The 19560-nt window shown below is 41.6% G+C and overlaps 1 protein-coding gene across 1 annotated transcript; it reads right to left on the minus strand.

Annotated features, from left to right (window-relative positions):
* Positions 1 to 3939: 3939 nt before the first annotated feature.
* Positions 3940 to 10210, minus strand: LOC124036647 (PR domain zinc finger protein 8-like). The gene is made up of 4 exons (XM_046351470.1): positions 9972 to 10210; positions 7304 to 7528; positions 6183 to 6417; positions 3940 to 5789 (listed from the first exon to the last, which is right to left on the minus strand). The coding sequence occupies exons 2-4, from the start codon at positions 7520 to 7522 to the stop codon at positions 4417 to 4419; spliced, it is 1827 nt and encodes a 608-aa protein (XP_046207426.1). The 5' UTR covers positions 7523 to 7528; positions 9972 to 10210; the 3' UTR covers positions 3940 to 4416.
* Between the last annotated feature and the right edge of the window lie 9350 nt (positions 10211 to 19560).

The raw sequence follows: 19560 nt of genomic DNA on the forward strand, positions 1-19560 counted from the left end.
GGGAGGCATGGGGAGAGGGAGGCATGGGGGAGAGGGAGGCATGGGGACATGGGGTAGAGGGAGGCAAGGGGAGAGGGAGGCATGGGGAGAGGGAGGCATGGGGGAGAGGGGGGAGGAATGGGGAGAGGGAGACATGGGGGAGAGGGAGGCATGGGGAGAGGAGGCATGGGGAGAGGAGTCATGGGGGGAGGCATGGGGAGAGGGAGACATGGGGGAGAGGGAGGCATGGGGAGAGGGAGACATGGGGGAGAGGGAGACATTGGGAGAGGGAGACATGGGGGAGAGGGAGGCATGGGGAGAGGAGGAATGGGGGGAGGAGGCATGGGGAGGGGAGGCATGGGGAGAGGGAGGCATGGGGAGAGGGAGAGGGAGGCATGAGGAAGAGGGCGGTATGGGGGAGAGGGAGAAGGAGGCATGAGAGAGAGGGAGGCTTGGGGGAGAGGAAGACTTGGGGCAGAGGGAGGCTTGGGGGAGAGGAAGACTTGGGGGAGAGGAAGACTTGGGGGAGAGTGCCTTAGACCGCTGCGCCACTCGGGAGCCTACAAAACATGTTCACTTCTGTATCATTTAATAGTTTTTTCTTACCAAGTTACACTTCTCAAAATGCACCGAATTTGGTGGAAGGACCATTAAAGGACCATACAGTGGATTATGCATTCCTTCCATGCAGAGAGCTGCACAAAATGGAACCTGGGTCTACCACAGTGCCATTTGATTGATTGGTATCCATAATTTGGATCTATTCACCTGGAGTTATTCGTTGATGTGTTTTGAGGACTGTGTCATGTCCATCTGACTCTGTGAGCTAGATAAAAGTGTGAATTCATCTGTCTACACTTCAGCGTTTGAGGGATCTGAGAATGGACATCTGATGATGCGTACTTGGGTGTAGTTCACATTATTTCCGCGTGATGTCACTGTTGAGCTATATTTTGACGTTTCAGCGTATTGTTCAGTGTTTCTCATTGTGGGTCATTCTCCTGGCAACTGTTAACGATAGATAGGCCTACATATCTGCACAATGCAAATTAATGTATCCAAATAATGACATTGAAATATTTTATGAATTTCAATAAAGTGTAAAACCTAGGCTACATTTATTAGCCTTTGTGGCCTTAAATTGTTGTTTTTTGTGTGTTTTTAAAAAACATTTGTTCATGATCGTAGTGTAAATAGTACGAATAGCGTTTATGTGTTCTAGCTATCCTCTTACGATAAAGGGACCTTCATTTCACTGTGAATCAATAGTCACCTCTAAAACACCAGGACTTGTGACTTCACATAGAATAATAGATTTGATTCTAATGCATCGGATTTATTATATCCACATAATGAGATGTAGCCAGTAGGCCTTTTATAGGCTTACGGAAAGGGGAGGGTATATAGGTCTAGTGGGTTACGAAGAAAAACCTACCGCATCTAAGTGGTTTATTTATTTATTTTTCTATTTGATCAAATTGAAATTATTTTATTAATCCTAAATATTTGCAGGGTTGCTGATATTCTTTGGATTTAACAATACATATGTTATTGGTAGGCATATTGGACGGTGAATGCAACCGTAATGCTCATGGGAATTTTATTTTATTTCATAGAAAGAGTACAGCTTCTATTGCCCGTGCGAGTAATCTCTGCACGGCATTTCTCCTTTGTTATGTGAAGGAGTTTGAGAGGGAAAGAGCCTTTTAGAATGCCATGCCAAGCTATTTGCTCTCATTATGTGGTAGTGGCGTTGGAGACCAACGTATCACCTGTCTTGGAAAAAGATTGAACACCTTATGTAACTTGATAGGGATGCGTTGTAGTATTTGCAAGCTATTACACGAAATAGAATAATTCTGTAAGCCTAACGGTATGTGAGAATATGTAGAGTTGCAGCGCACTCACACTCATTTCCGGGTTACTAAAACAGATATCACACCAGCATATACAAGTAAACAGGAAAACGATTTTATTTTGTTGAAATATTACTAAAACTACTACTACTAATAATAATACCTATCAGTTTTCTTATTATTAATAACAATAAGTAGTGATATTACTAGGGCAATATTTAGTCTCGCTTGGTCAGAGAAATTCGACAATGCAGGCGCGTCCTCTCTAATCCTCCTCTTGATAACAGAATACAGAATAGAAAGAGAAAACAGAAACCACTACATACACTATTGTGTATTTCTTGACAAAGCACTAGGCCTTTACCCGTGAAAACATGGTTATTTATGATTTTAATCGACAACAAAAAAAACATTTTGTTTTATACTACAAGATTTGTTTTAGGAGCTAGTCGCTCTGGATAAGAGCGTCTGCTAAATGACTTAAATGTAAATGTAAATGTATAACATCGTGTTAACGGACCCATGTCTGTCATGTTAACCTTTCTTGCAAACAGTGAGCGAGTGTTTGAGATGTTTTTTAGTTCGTTTTTTTTTTGTTTTACATTTTGGGATCGAATTTGGCCGGTTGTCCCACAAAATCATAATTGCATACTTATCGGTTATGGGTTTAAATGGTTATGTCTTTGTCACACTGAAGTTTAAACCCTTATAATCAAATATAATATTCATTAATATTCTATACATACCTGAAACTCAACTGCCTCAATTCCCCTGCATATTGACTTCGTGCCGGTACTCCTGGTACATAGCCTCGTTATTGTTATTTTATCGTGTTAGTATTTCCTTTTTTTGTGTCCTAAAGCTTCATACTTTTTAACTCTGCGTTGTTGGGACAGAGGCTCGTCAGTCAGCATTTCAATGTAAAGTCTACACCTGTTGTATTCGGCGCATATAACAAATAAAATGTCATTTCCTTTAAGTTGTTATTTTGTAAGAACACAAGGTTCCACACACATAGATGAAAATAAAGCTATTTTATTGTCAAAGCATTCAACATGATTCAGATAAACTATCAAGTCGTACATTTCACTGATTTCAGCATGAAGGACAAAACCCTGAAACTATTCCCCACTGACACAAAATATCACACTTTGTATTTCAAACAAAAAAAAACATGTATTTACATTGTACCTGTATAATCTTCATCTTATTTATATCGACTTTTATTATACTCCGCACTCTGAAATATAGTCAGTGTGTCTGACGTCACATCCCCATTTGTGTCAATAATATTTAACCTTTTAAAGTGAACATGGGGGAAAAAAAGTTATTGAATACTAAACCATGTAATGTAACTATTTTTTATTATCATTTTCTATATATGTATGTATATAATATAAAATACAACTTACTGTACATTTAAATTACACATATTCTTATCTTCCCTTATTTCCCAAATTGTAAGTGCTTCATAAGATAAATAGAGTCCTTTCTCAAAGTCAAAAAATGCATTTGCATACACTCAAATAAAGAAACATGACATTTTGAAAAATAAACAAAAAACAGACTGAAGGAAAATAACAACTGTCTGTGTTGAAAGTGGAAACAAGTGCTCTGTTTAAGTGGTGTATATCCAGCCAGTCAGTCAGCCAGTCAACCAGTCAGTCGGCTTGCCAGTCAGTTAGCCAGTCAGCCAGTCATTCAGTCAGTCAGTCAGCTAGCCAGCCAGCCAGTCAGCCAGTCAGTCAGTCAGCTAGCCAGCCAGTCAGCCAGTCAGCCTGTCAGCCAGTCAGCCAGTCAGTCAGCCAGTCAGCCAGTCAGCCAGTCAGCCAGCCAGCCAGTCAGCCAGTCAGCCAGCCAGCCAGCCAGCCAGCCAGCCAGCCAGCCAGCCAGCCAGCCAGTCAGTCAGTCAGCCAGTCAGTCAGTCAGTCAGTCAGTCAGCTAGCCAGCCAGTCAGTCAGTCAGTCAGTCAGCCAGTCAGCCAGTCAGCCAGCCAGCCAGCCAGTCAGCCTGTCAGTCAGTCAGCCAGTCAGCCAGTCAGCCAGTCAGTCAGCCAGTCAGCCAGCCAGCCAGTCAGTCAGTCAGTCAGTCAGTCAGCCAGCCAGTCAGCCAGTCAGCCAGTCAGCCAGTCAGCCAGTCAGCCAGTCAGCCAGCCAGTCAGTCAGCCAGTCAGTCAGTCAGTCAGTCAGTCAGTCAGTCAGCCAGTCAGTCAGTCAGTCAGTTAGTAATTCCATGTCTGTTTACCAGATGGTAAAAAAGTTCCTCCCCATGGTCAGTGATGTGATAACCTTTTCCCACTATATTGCCGACCCAAACCGTACTGTGCTGAATTGGCTCGGGTATATGATCTTCCATTGTCCTTTATACTCTTTCCCAGTAACTTCATGGATGACCGAGCCATACTGTGCTGGCCCGGCTACAGTATTTTCTTTACACAGTGTCCTTTGTGGAAAAGGTTTCCTTCATCTGATGCAAGTCCGTAACCCAGCTCAGCTTGGCTCAGCTCAGCTTGGCTCAGTTCAGCTTGGCTCAGTTCAGCTTGGCCTAGCAGTGTGAAAACGGTTTGCTATTGATCTAAAGGTCAGTTGTGGGAGGTCATGTGACGCGAGAGGTGGTGCCTCTCCCTGAACGACTCGTTACAGATTGGACACTTGAGTTTCTCCTCGCGCCTCCTCTTAACCATCGGCTCCATGGCCAACTCCTTCTTGTGGTGCGACCTCATGTGATACACCAGGTCAGAGGTCATCCTGAAGGAGGCGTTGCACTTGGCGCACCAGTTCTGGGCGGGCAGACACAGAGAGGTGAAGGAGGGGGGGAGTAAGGTTAATGCTGAGGGCATCTGCAGCTGGATGGGGCCCTGGCTCTTAGGCCAGAAGGCTGTGGCAGCAGCCGCTGCGTAGAGGAACGGGCTCTGCTTGGACATGGCGCCCGGCACGGGGCAGTTGGTGCTCAGCTCGGCGCCATGGAGTTTGGCGGCCAGGTGGTCTGCCTGGTAGAGTCTGGAGGAGGAGATGGTGTCGCCCACCGCCGGGTGGCAGTCTAGCAGTTTAGGCGTGGTCATGACCAGAGGAGAGATCTGGGAGAAGGAGGAGGTAGCGTGGCGTGAGGGTTGGCTGAATGCGCTCTTCCTTTCTCCGCTGTTCCCCCCACCGTGCTGTGCTACGGAGGTGAAGGCGCTCCCTAGCGGAGAGGCCTCCATGCGGGTCTGTGGCTGGACAGGCTGAGTCTCCGACAGAACCTGCCTGATGTTGAGATGCTTCTCCTGGGGAGGGTTGTTGACGGGGCCGGGCCGACCTCCGTCCTTGTTTTCGGCGTTGGAGCTCTGGAGGTTTTTGGTGCCGCCACTGGTACCGTGTGTCTTTAGGCTCTGTGGAGACTTCTTGACCTCGGTGAAGGCGCTGCGTTTACCCTCACCACCTGACTCAGTGGATCCCGACCCTGGTGGGGAGAACGTAGGCCCTCGTCTGTTCTCCTCCAGGCCGTAGGCTCCCCGGTAGTTCTGTGCCGAGCTAGCCAGCTCCTCCTTAGACTTGAGCGACTGAGACAGACTTAGAGAGGCCCTGCTACCACCCCTGTCCCTCTCTCTATCCCTGTCCTCTACCTCTGAGAACTTCCTCTTCCCAGAGCTCTCGCTGCGTATCTCAGCCTCGCGGTCGCTGGGTGGGCTAGTCCGGCTGTTCTCTAGGTCCCTGGCTAGGTTATGGAAGTCTGTGGAGGGTTTGGCGTTGTCCCCCTCCGAGCGACCCAGTTTAGGGCTTGCCCTGGTGGGTGTGGTAGTTGTAAGGATGGGGTTAGGGTGCTCAGTGCTTGGCTCCTTACTGGGGACCTCCTCGTCCACATCGCCTGCTGCCATGCTCTGTAGTCTCTTGGTGCAGCGAAACCTCAGGTGGGCAAGGAAAGGGAACTCGAATTGAAAGCGCTGGTTGCAGTCAGGACACGAATAGGGAGCAGACCCTGAAAACGGAGGGAAATAATGTCAGTCATTCAGAAAGAAGCTCTGTAGTAGGATATCTCCCTGAAAAACACCACTGTAATGTTTTGTTATAGGACTATAAGCTACTAATTATTATCAATTATAAATTATAAATAAAGAAGATTTATTAAATGTTTTTTTTAAACAAATGAATTTACCCTAAAAGGAAATGATACTGTGGGTGTAAATGCCAGGATGTGTTACGATATGACCTAATTAAACACTAACAGCGGGGTTATTATGCTCTTGAACTTGAGCTTCAAATCAACAGTATTCCTCAAGTTTTGTTTAATGATGCCGCAAAAGTGCAACGCAAACGCCTATATATACAAATAATAAGCCGAGTACCAGGTCATGCTACAATTGTAACTCACCCTTGGCCTTGACCGGAGCTTTACCGGCACTGAGCAACAGCAGCAGCTCAATCAGGTCTTTCCCGTACCAGACCAACAGCTCCTCGTCCTTCTCGATCCTCCGGAGAGACCGGTAGAACAGCTGACCGTTCTTCACGTAGGCCTCAAGGTTCTGCTCGTCCCGGTCCCGCGCCGACTGCACGAGCCGCAGCCACATCAAGCCCTCAGACGTGCTGTTGGCTGCTGACGTGTCCACCTGCACGGTCAAACCGTGACAGAGAGCGAGGCAAATCGGTTAGTGGGACCGAAACGAGAAGTCCGTGCGCCAGTATTCATTCTAACCGTTACGCATAGGCTGTCCAATTTTTTATTTTTAAATAGGCTATTTTTCATGTGTTTTGGCTGTGCAACACTCAATATGCATTATACTTACATGCGATCTTGTAAGATAAGACCTCCAATAGGTTCTAATCTAATGGCTACCCAGAATATTTGCATTGAACCCCCCCCCCCCTATTCTACGCTGCTACTACTCTCTGTTAATATCTATGCATCGTCACTTCAATAACTCTGCCTACATGTACATATTACCTCAATTACCTCGACATCGGTGCCCCCCGCACATTGACTTTGTACCGGTACCCCCTGTATATAGACTCCACATTGACTCTCTATCGGTACCCCCTGTATATAGACTCCACATTGACTCTCTATCGGTACCCCCTGTATATAGCCCCGCTATTGTTATTTTACAGATACTCTTTAATTATTTGTTATTCTTATCTCTTACTTTTCTTTTGGGGGGGGGGGGTATTTTCATAAAACTGCATTGTTGGTTAAGTGCTTGTAAGTAAGCATTTCACTGTAAGGTCTACACACCTGTTGTATTCGGAGCATGTGACTAATAAAGTTTGATTTGATTTTAATACATAGAGTATACCCTGTCACTCCGACTTCATGAGAAATAGAAATGTGAAACTATACTGTGCTTTCTTGTTGGTGAAACGTGATCAATAATGATAGAATCAACCACGGCAGACAATTTAATTCAGTCTGAAGAAGGAGACTGTAATAACATCGTAAATAAATAATAGTATCATTATTATCATTCTAGAAAAATCATAATATTTGTCTTTCCTTACCCTGAATATGTATGGCGCCGTTCGTTTGTCCGTTGATTTGAGCGCTACGAAGGCTATGCTGTCATACAACGACGTGTGGCTCAAAACACAAGGTCCGAAAATGGCATTTTCTGGTATGTCACATGTGGTGTAGACACTGGTGAATATATCCGTTAGACACTGCTGCACGGCTTTAGCGTCGCCGTCCCAAACCAACTTCTGTGAGCTGGATTCCTCCATCCTTGACTATTGGTTGTGAACAGAACAGACAAAGAGAAAGAATGAATTAAGATACAATATACTAATGTCTAGAGATGATGATGAGGTCAAATAAACTGACACTTTGTGCGAGGGTTGGCTAAATGCATGTAGTCAGCTGGACTAGGAAAGGGAATTTTTGTGGAGCCGGTCGTTTTAATTAATTGAAGTCTATTGTAGGATGAGAATGGCCTATCAATTTCAAAGAGCATGGTTGGTTGCCTATTTTCCGCGGAAATTCCCAGATGCTGATGAAATAGCTGTTAATTAGGAGAAAATTAATGCATGGTCCTAAAACGGAATAGGAACAATGGTGTAACATTTTTTATATTTTTTTATAATTACGATAAACATATACAACCAGAACATTAATACAATAATGCTAATACAATGAGTGCATTATTACAAGCATTTCACTACACCCGCAAAAACATCTGCTAATCACGTGTTTTAAATGTGAGAAATAAAAAATAGATTTGATTTGATGATAGTAATACAAAAATAATCCAATATCAACGTAATGATAATAATGACATTGATACTAATATATTATCACTGTCTCTAAAGTATTATTATTTATAGGCCTAACATGAATTATAGAGATGTATTATTTCAATTAGGCTTATTATGTGGTCCTTCTGTAGCTCAGTTGGTAGAGCATGGCGCTTGTAACGCCAGGGTAGTGGGTTCGATCCCCGGGACCACCCATACGTAGAATGTATGCACACATGACTGTAAGTCGCTTTGGATAAAAGCGTCTGCTAAATGGCATATATTATTATTATATATTATTATTATTATTACTACTATTATTACAAAGGCTTTACTACACTGGATGTGCAAACGGAACTGTGCATTCATCTCAAACCCTCATTTCTAAGTGTGTAACCTAATTATTTAAATGTAGCCTCTGGTAGAGGAAGAAAAAAAAAAATAGCAATAAGAAACGGTAAGGTCCGTAATAAAATCGAAAGAGCAATATCGAATGGATTTGGAAGTGGACTGTCAATGTCACCGGTTTCATGTCAGACAACCTTTCACTCTATCCTACACGCGCTCCCAACGTATGTCCCCTCATTACCATAATCCACCACGTTCCCTCTCGAGACTGTAATTAAGGCAGCACGCAGAGTGTATTTACGGGTGACCAGTTTCTCTGGCCTCACTGAATTATACAGCTGAATTATACAGCTGAATTATACAGCTGTGATCTACCTTTGCTTTGCCACTTGTTCCGTATAGGCCGGTGTAAACACATCCCGGAGACACGTGCACGCAGGCAACAACAAACACAAAAATAGCCGTGTGTCTAGATGAATGTCTGGCAAATAATAATAACGATAACGATTCAACTTTTGTATTTTCAAAATTCATTATATTTGTGCATGTTAATTTTAATGTCATGTTATCTTAATTTTATGCACATATGCAAATGTTTTTATAATTGTTTTCTTCTAAATCGTGCTACCTTGCCTTTAACACCAACCATGCGTCCAGATCTCAAGAGCTTATTAACCAAAACCTACTTAATAATATTTGGCATGTAATAATGATCATTTGTCATGTAAAATATATATAACGACAAAATGTTGTAAAATATTGAAACGTGTTGATACGTTGAACATGCCTAAATGTCCCCATATCAATGAGATGTTACTTCTCGTCCGCTGTTTGATGATGGATCGTTAGTTTTCCATTCATTTGCTCACAGTGTCTGAGCCTAAAAGCAACAACAAAAAATGAACAGCTGTCTGCAATGCATATCAAACAAAATGATCCTCTTTCAAATGCCGCTTTATAGTGAAACATTATCATTCAAAAAACGTACCGGCCCTCGAACCAAAGTAGCTTTTCTCTTCGGCTGCGTGGGTTGAGAGAAACTACTTTAGAGCTATAGCCTACGATCCTGTTCTCCTATTTAGCCGATTATATATCAAAAACATTTTAACAAAATGCTACCCTTCAACTAAAGACCACCGCTTTCAGAAAAAAAGCAATTTTTTCGCTCCATCTCCTATATAACCCTGTCTTTTGTGACTTTAAAGGTCGCTCTCGCACCAAGGGAAAGCCACACAAAAGGTCCAATGAATATGCATCTGAGCTAAATGAGAGAGAATAGCACCCGGAATGTATGCGCATCCATAAAATGGATGAGGCCAACCCATTCAACCTTCTGCCTCCTATTTCAGAGCGTGTTTTACTCCTATATCCGGGTGCCTTGTCAGTCTAAAAAAAAACTGCCCTAAATCAACGCAAGAGCTGAATTGCCGATTGTCTGCTTGCCCCCAACATCTGCGGAGCGATGTCTCCAACAGGACACGGTGCTCCATTCATGGGATGCTGACTTGGCTACTGCTTTGTGGCGGTGCCTGCCCGTCTTTCTGTCGCTGCAAAACAACCCCTCTATCAAACACCGGCTCTGGCTACGTACCTTTTTTTGTTGACAATAAATAATAATCCACCAAAGTGATGCTTGAATCAATATGCCGCCTCGGAGAGCAGGTTTCGATGCGTCCTCCGCGTCAGTACATGTCCCTGTGTGGTCGTTTGAAAGTGACAGTGGTGCCGCTGATATCGCCCTTTGCTGAGAGGCAGAGAGAGAGAGAGAGAGAGAGAGAGAGAGAGAGAGAGAGAGAGAGAGAGAAAGAGATGCGTGCAGAAGGGGCGCGATGCACTGGCTGACTGGCACACACACACACACTTTTTGTTTGCAGCACATAATCTACCCAATGAGGCGTGTCACTCACCGTCTCCTCCCTTTAACTCTTTACTGTCCGACTGTCATTGGATGAGATTTATAGGCCGTATAGGCTACAGCTACAGCCTCGTGCCATAACCTCCCCGAGCGCCTTTTTCTGTTATTATACTGTTGTTTCAGTTTGCGCGAGCACAGCATAAAGCCATTCATATAAGATTTATTAACGATTTTTAAACCGATTGACTCCCAAAGTAGGGTTGTGTTTTATTTCTACTAAATTGTCCATACACAATGGATTGTAGCTACACTTAAGCCCTATTATTCATGTTGAGGTTTTATTAAGGTTTGTTTACTATAATTATTTATTATTTTTAACATTTTTATTTCCCTATTATTTTTTTATGATTATAATTATTATATGAATAGCTTATTGAAGTTCAATTAAAGTCAGCAATATGAACGCCCCATAAATGAAAATAGATATCAATATCATTCCGTCACCTTACCATTACTAGCATCTGAAGTTTCCACAGCCACGTACGGCGCTTTGCCCTGCAGGGAGGCGGCAGCCTAGTGGACACCTGCCTGGCTCGCGCCCAGCGTCCGGAGGAAAAGCCGGGCATCGTCGTTATGGAGACGGTGGGGACACGGTCGAGCCGTTCCACCGCTGGGCCAACCGACTGATGATCAGCTGTGTTAGAGAAAGCGGTTTAAGGTCAGGCTATAGTGAGTAGCCTTGGCGTACTATGTGATTTACTATCTGTTATTGTCATGTCCCATGACTACCTCATTTGCATTCTCTGGCCCGAAAGTTTTTTTTTTTTTAAACCAGCTAATCTTAATATAGGAAAGATCAGCCACCTGAACAACTCTGGTGGTCTGAAGGAAGATGTTACATTTAGTCGCTTAATGACATCGTAATATGTGACAAAGCACATATAGTGTCAGGTAACCAAAGCAATGACGTTTCATGATTTTAAATCACTGCCTCCAGCGCTAGGCTTAAATACTTCCGCCATAGATCCCAAAGTTTCAGAAGTTGTCCGAATTAATTGACCAGAAATAATTAACTTAAGAGCATCCATCCTTCCATCCATCCTTTCATCTTTCCATCCATCCAACCTTCCGTGCATTTAAGTCTTTAGGTAGTTACTACGCACATGAGCTCATGTACCAGAGTCTACATTTTCAAGCTTTATCTTTAAAGAACAAAGGTTGTAAGGAAATCATATTGCGCATTCATATCCATAGCAGGCGCACATCTGTATTCTAATGTCTAATACTGTTCTATTATGTTGTGTTCTAATGTCTAATACTGTTCTATTATGTTGTGTTCTAATGTATTATTCTATTCTGTTCTATTCTATTCTATTCTATTATGTTCTGTTCTGTTCTGTTCTATTCTGTTCTGTTCTGTTCTGTTCTGTTCTGTTCTGTTCTATTCTGTTCTGTTCTGTTCTGTTCTGTTCTGTTCTGTTCTGTTCTATTCTATTCTATTCTGTTCTGTTCTATTCTATTCTGTTCTATTCTGTTCTATCTGTTCTGTTCTATTCTGTTCTGTTCTATTCTGTTCTATTCTATTCTATTCTGTTCTATTTGTTCTGTTCTATTCTGTTCTATTCTATTCTATTCTATTCTGTTCTGTTCTGTTCTATCTGTTCTATTTGTTCTGTTCTATTCTATTCTATTCTGTTCTATTCTATTCTATTCTATTCTATTCTATTCTATTCTATTCTATTCTGTTCTATTCTATTCTATTCTATTCTATTCTATTCTATTCTATTCTATTCTATTCTATTCTATTCTATTCTATTCTGTTCTGTTCTGTTCTATCTGTTCTATTTGTTCTGTTCTATTCTGTTCTATTCTATTCTATTCTATTCTATTCTATTCTGTTCTGTTCTGTTCTGTTCTATCTGTTCTATTTGTTCTGTTCTATTCTATTCTATTCTGTTCTATTCTATTCTATTCTATTCTATTCTGTTCTGTTCTATTCTGTTCTGTTCTATCTGTTCTATTTGTTCTATTCTATTCTATTCTGTTCTATTCTATTCTATTATGTTCTGTTCTGTTCTGTTCTATTCTGTTCTGTTCTGTTCTGTTCTATTCTGTTTAGTTCTATTTTGTTCTATCCTGTTCTGTTTTCTTCTGTTGTTTTCTATTCTATTCTATTGTTGCATTTCTGTATTTTGAGAGCATGTGGTTTCAATCTGGTTGTAAGCCTGATGAATTCCGGGGCAAGGTATTGGTTTGGAAGGAGTCATTTCATGTGATGTACAGTAAGTTCACCAGGAACTAACTCTAACCCTACAGCTGATGAGGCAGAGGTGGCACTGTCATGCAACTAATGTGAAGGTAATGTACTGGAGCCCACAGTGCTATTCCAGTCAGTTCATTTCACCCCAATGTATATGAACAAATCCTTAAACCAATCATTGAACAAATAATGGTTAAAACACAATTCAGATAGGGCTAGTTATCAAAGCATTCTCAGGAAAGCTGAAGCTGGCTTCAGTGTGAAGATATGATGATGCTGAAGTTGCTTTGCTCTCCAGTCTTTATTTAACATGGCATAACAATATCCTAGCTGACAAACAAACGGGTCAAAACATAAAGCATCCTACTGCATGATGCATGAAACATACTGCAATTTGTATCGGTCCGTTCACCCTATCAGCTCTACTGGCTGGTGAACTCAGAGTAAAGAGGCGCTGATTGAGGATCAGATCCCTCACACCCACGTAATCTTAGTAATTATAATGTGGAAGTCGAGACTGATCTAAGATCAGCATTACAACTCTGAGACACTTTTTGAATTCGGCTCATACTTAGTAACACAACCCACTGTCTGAAGACAACGGTAGTGTAAAATACTGTACGTCATGTTGCCTAGACAATGGTGTCATAAACAGATTTAGAATCCAGCTCCGATGATGTAGTTCTGTCTATTTCTCTGAGGTTTCATCTCAATGTCACTAACCTGTATTAATGAAGGTTGAATGGATTTATTTCCCTCTATCTCTCCTTACTACAATGACATAAACCAAATGATTAACAAAAGCTATATTTAGTAATATTTCTCATAATTGTTATTATTTCTGACAGCTTCATGATTTTTTCACAATTTTGTTGGACCTATCTGGATAATTACAACATAGAAGGCTCCAGTGTCAACTGAGCATTACAGTAGAATTACAGCAGTAGACTATAGAATATCATTTCTATAGAATTATAGAACTATAGAATATCATTTCTATAGAATTATAGAACTATAGAATATCATTTCTATAGAATTATAGAACTATATAATATCATTTCTATAGAATTATAGAACTATATAATATCATTTCTATAGAATTATAGAACTATAGAATATCATTTCTATAGAATTATAGAACTATAGAATATCATTTCTATAGAATTATAGAACTATAGAATATCATTTCTATAGAATTATAGAACTATAGGATAGAGTAGCTATATAATTATAGAACTATAGAATATAATTTCTATAGAATTATAGAACTATAGAATATAATTTCTATAGAATTATAGAACAATAGAATATAATTTCTATAGAATTATAGAACTATAGGATAGAGTAGTTATATAATTATAGAACTATAGAATATACTTTCTATATAATTTTAGAACTATAGAATAGAGTAGCTATATAATTATAGAACTATAGAATATAATTTCTATATAATTATAGAACTATAGAATAGAGAAGCTATATAATTGTAGAACTATAGAATATAATTGCTATAGAATTATTGAACTATTGAATAGAATAGTAGAATACCACTGAAATGTGGAATCTCATTCCTCAGAGCAAAACTGCATTAACTTAAATGTTCTATTTACATGAAGTCATTGTCTGTATATATTCTGGGGCAGAAACAGATTGATGTGTTAGTAGGGAATGTCATCCTGCTCAGTGCAGTCCTGCTTAGCCAAGCACGATAAGGCCCTGTTCCCATACACTGCCTGAATTAAAGACACAAAGCCTGCCCAATCAGGAGCCATCTGCTGGGACCAGAGCACCACATCATGATGATGGTGGAGGCAAGGGGCTGGCCTGGGCCTGAACAGAATGGCTGTCCCCCCCCCCCCAACACACACACACACTCATTGTTTTACTACAAATGGCCCCATTTTATACTAGTGGTTTAAGAGCGCCTGCTGCCTCCTCTATACACACACACACACACACACACACACACACACACACACACACACACACACACACACACACACACACACACACACACACACACACACACACACACACACACACACACACACACACACACACACACACACACACACACACACACAACATAAACACAAACACACACACACACACACAACATAAACACAAACACACACCCTTTAGTGTCAAATGCAGCACGTGGCCCAGCCAAGGAGGACAATATTCATAAATGCTAATTGCAGACTAATTGTGAGGTCACCCATTCACAGTGACAACCCACTGGGCACACACTGGTTGAATCAACGTTGGTTCCACGTCATTTCAAAAATATTACAACGAACCAACGTGGAATAGACATTGAATTGACATCACAATGTCAACAAAATCAGAATAATGTAAATAAATAGAACACATATAACGAGGATAATTGATCCTTGTATTAATTCATTTCATAATCTGACACTATTAAACAAATTTGTTTGTCCCTAAAACCATTGTTTTCCTCTATTCTATCGGTCATCTAGTTTATGTAAATTACTTAATGGTGACAACACCCTTATGATCCCATGACAAGACAAAATGTCTCTCTCTCTCACACACACACACACACACACACACACACACACACACACACACACACACACACACACACACACACACACACACACACACACACACACACACACACACACACACACACACACACACACACACACACACACACACACACACACACACACACACACTCTAAGGAAGAGCTCATATACTCATAATTCCAACAGGATCCCCATTAGGCGAGTCCATGGTGCCACACCACACGTAGGTCACATGTCAGAACACGCAACACATAGGTCACATGTCAGAACACACAACACGTAGGTCACATGTCAGTACATACACACAACACGAAGGTCACATGTCACACAACACATAGGTCAAATGTCAGAACACGCAACACATAGGTCACATGTCAGGACACACAGCACGTAGGGCACATGTCAGAACACACAACACGTAGGTCACATGTCAGAACACACAGCACGTAGGTCACATGTCAGAACACACAACACGTAGGTCACATGTCAGTACACACAACACGTAGGTCACATGTTAGAACACGCAACACGTAGGTCACATGTCAGAACACACAACACGTAGGTCACATGTCAATACATACACACAACACGTAGGTCACATGTCAGTACACACAACACGTAGGTCACATGTCAGAACACACAACACGTAGGTCACATGTCAGAACACACAACACGTAGGTCACGTCAGTACATACACACAACACGTAGGTCACATGTCACACAACATGTAGGTCACATGTCAGAACACGCAACACATAGGTCACATGTCAGAACACACAACACGAAGGTCACATGTCAGGACACACAGCACGTAGGGCACATGTCAGTACACACACACAACACGTAGGTCACTTGGGGGAGAGGAGTTGTGCTGTGAGGTGTTGCTTTATTTGTTTTTTGAAACCAGGTTTGCTGTTTTAATGGGGATTAAAAAGGTTTTTATTGTAATTTATTTTTTAACGATCTACAGAAAACACTCTGCAATGTCAAAGTGGAAGAAAAATTCTAACATTTGTAAAGAAATGACAAATAAAACAGTAATTTATATCTACATATACCCTCTGAGTAAATACATGTTAGAATCTCCTTTGGCAGCGAGTACAGCTGTGAGTCATTCCGAGTCTCTAAGAGCTTTCCACACCTGGATTGTGCAGCATTTGCCCATTATTCTTCAAACATCCTTCAAGCTCTGTCAAATTGGTTGTTGATCAATGCGTGCCATAGATTTTCAAGCAGATTTAAGTCAAAGCTGTAACTCAGCCACCCAGGAAAATTCCCTGTCTTCTTGGTAAGCAACTCCAGTGTAGATTTGGCCTTGTGTTTTAGGTTATTGTCCTGCTGAAAGGTGAATTCATTTTCCAGTGTCTGGTGGAAAGCAGACACAGATAACCAGGTTTTCCACTATGATTTTGCCTGTGGTTAGCTCTATTCCGTTTATTTTTTTTTATCCTGAAAAACTCCCCAGTCCTTAACGATTACAAGCATACCCATAACATGATGAAGCCACTACTATGCTTAAAAATATGGAGAGTGTTACTCAGGAATGTGTTGTATTGGATTTTGCCCCAAACATAACACTTTGTATTCAGGATTTTAAAAAACTAATTGCAATGTCTGTTTTTTTATTTTACCCATCTACCAATAGGGGCCCTTCTTTGCAAGGCAAAGAAAGGTCTTTGTGGTTTCATCTGTGTTTTGAATGCACTGCTTGACTGAGGGACCTTAGAGATAATTGTATGTGTACAGAGATGAGGTAGTCATTAAAACATCATGTTAACCCCTCAGGTTGATGTCCGCGCCTTGTGGAGATCAAATTAACATAATAAAACAATTCCCATGAAAATCTGTCAGTTTAAGCTAAAGGTATCTGTGTTTTTTTATTGCATTGGAAATTTGGTCACACAAAAATATCGTATTGAGAGGGAGAGGTTCCACGCAGATAATCAGTAGCGTGGCATGCATCATATCGTATTGAGAGGTTCCACACAGATAATCAGTAGCTTGGCATGCATCATATCGTATTGAGAGGTTCCACACAGATAATCAGTAGCTTGGCATGCATCATTTCATATTGAGAGGGAGAGGTTCCACACAGATAATGAATAGCTTGGCATGCATCATATCGTATTGAGAGGTTCCACACAGATAATCAGTAGCTTGGCATGCATCATATCGTATTGAGAGGTTCCACACAGATAATCAGTAGTTTGGCATGCATCATATCGTATTGAGAGGGAGAGGTTCCACACAGATAATCAGTAGCTTGGCATGCATCATATCGTATTGAGAGGTTCCACACAGATAATCAGTAGCTTGGCATGCATCATATCGTATTGAGAGGTTCCACACAGATAATCAGTAGCTTGGCATGCATCATATCGTATTGAGAGGTTCCACACAGATAATCAGTAGCGTGGCATGCATCATATCGTATTGAGAGGTTCCACACAGATAATCAGTAGCTTGGCATGCATCATATCGTATTGAGAGGTTCCACACAGATAATCAGTAGCTTGGCATGCATCATTTCGTATTGAGAGGGAGAGGTTCCACACAGATAATGAATAGCTTGGCATGCATCATATCGTATTGAGAGGTTCCACACAGATAATCAGTAGCTTGGCATGCATCATTTCGTATTGAGAGGGAGAGGTTCCACACAGATAATCAGTAGCTTGGCATGCATCATATCGTATTGAGAGGGAGAGGTTCCACACAGATAATCAGTAGCTTGGCATGCATCATATCGTATTGAGAGGGAGAGGTTCCACGCAGATAATCAGTAGCTTGGCATGCATCATATCGTATTGAGAGGGAGAGGTTCCACGCAGATAATCAGTAGCTTGGCATGCATCATATCGTATTGAGAGGTTCCACGCAGATAATCAGTAGCTTGGCATGCATCATATCATATTGAGAGGGAGAGGTTCCACACAGATAATCAGTAGCTTGGCATGCATCATATCGTATTGAGAGGTTCCACACAGATAATCAGTAGCTTGGCATGCATCATATCGTATTGAGAGGGAGAGGTTCCACACAGATAATCAGTAACTTGGCATGCATCATATCGTATTGAGAGGTTCCACACAGATAATCAGTAGCTTGGCATGCATCATATCGTATTGAGAGGTTCCACACAGATAATCAGTAGCTTGGCATGCATCATATCGTATTGAGAGGTTCCACACAGATAATCAGTAGCTTGGCATGCATCATATCGTATTGAGAGGTTCCACACAGATAATCAGTAGCTTGGCATGCATCATATCGTATTGAGAGGGAGAGGTTCCACACAGATAATCAGTAGCTTGGCATGCATCATATCGTATTGAGAGGTTCCACACAGATAATCAGTAGCTTGGCATGCATCATATCGTATTGAGAGGTTCCACACAGATAATCAGTAGTTTGGCATGCATCATATCGTATTGAGAGGGAGAGGTTCCACACAGATAATCAGTAGCTTGGCATGCATCATATCGTATTGAGAGGTTCCACACAGATAATCAGTAGCTTGGCATGCATCATATCGTATTGAGAGGTTCCACACAGATAATCAGTAGCGTGGCATGCATCATATCGTATTGAGAGATTCCACACAGATAATCAGTAGCTTGGCATGCATCATATCGTATTGAGAGGTTCCACACAGATAATCAGTAGCTTGGCATGCATCATTTCGTATTGAGAGGGAGAGGTTCCACACAGATAATGAATAGCTTGGCATGCATCATATCGTATTGAGAGGTTCCACACAGATAATCAGTAGCTTGGCATGCATCATTTCGTATTGAGAGGGAGAGGTTCCACACAGATAATCAGTAGCTTGGCATGCATCATATCGTATTGAGAGGGAGAGGTTCCACGCAGATAATCAGTAGCTTGGCATGCATCATATCGTATTGAGAGGGAGAGGTTCCACGCAGATAATCAGTAGCTTGGCATGCATCATATCGTATTGAGAGGTTCCACGCAGATAATCAGTAGCTTGGCATGCATCATATCGTATTGAGAGGGAGAGGTTCCACACAGATAATCAGTAGCTTGGCATGCATCATATCGTATTGAGAGGTTCCACACAGATAATCAGTAGCTTGGCATGCATCATATCGTATTGAGAGGGAGAGGTTCCACACAGATAATCAGTAACTTGGCATGCATCATATCGTATTGAGAGGTTCCACACAGATAATCAGTAGCTTGGCATGCATCATATCGTATTGAGAGGTTCCACACAGATAATCAGTAGCTTGGCATGCATCATATCGTATTGAGAGGTTCCACACAGATAATCAGTAGCTTGGCATGCATCATATCGTATTGAGAGGGAGGGGTTCCACACAGATAATCAGTAGCTTGGCATGCATCATATCGTATTGAGAGGTTCCACACAGATAATCAGTAGCTTGGCATGCATCATATCGTATTGAGAGGTTCCACACAGATAATCAGTAGTTTGGCATGCATCATATCGTATTGAGAGGGAGAGGTTCCACACAGATAATCA

Source organism: Oncorhynchus gorbuscha, linkage group LG05 (genome assembly GCF_021184085.1).
Source record: "Oncorhynchus gorbuscha isolate QuinsamMale2020 ecotype Even-year linkage group LG05, OgorEven_v1.0, whole genome shotgun sequence".
In the NCBI taxonomy this organism is placed as follows: Eukaryota; Metazoa; Chordata; class Actinopteri; order Salmoniformes; family Salmonidae; genus Oncorhynchus; species Oncorhynchus gorbuscha.

Bases quoted from the DNA above. Each gene is read 5' to 3' on its own strand.
- LOC124036647 (XM_046351470.1), bottom strand. From the start codon at position 7,522: ATGGAGGAATCCAGCTCACAGAAGTTGGTTTGGGACGGCGACGCTAAA. The intron at 6,418-7,303 runs GTAAGGAAAGAC...TTGACCGTGCAG, and splicing joins CGGCGCCATACATATTCAGG to GTGGACACGTCAGCAGCCAA. The intron at 5,790-6,182 runs GTGAGTTACAAT...CTCCGTTTTCAG, and splicing joins AGCTCCGGTCAAGGCCAAGG to GGTCTGCTCCCTATTCGTGT.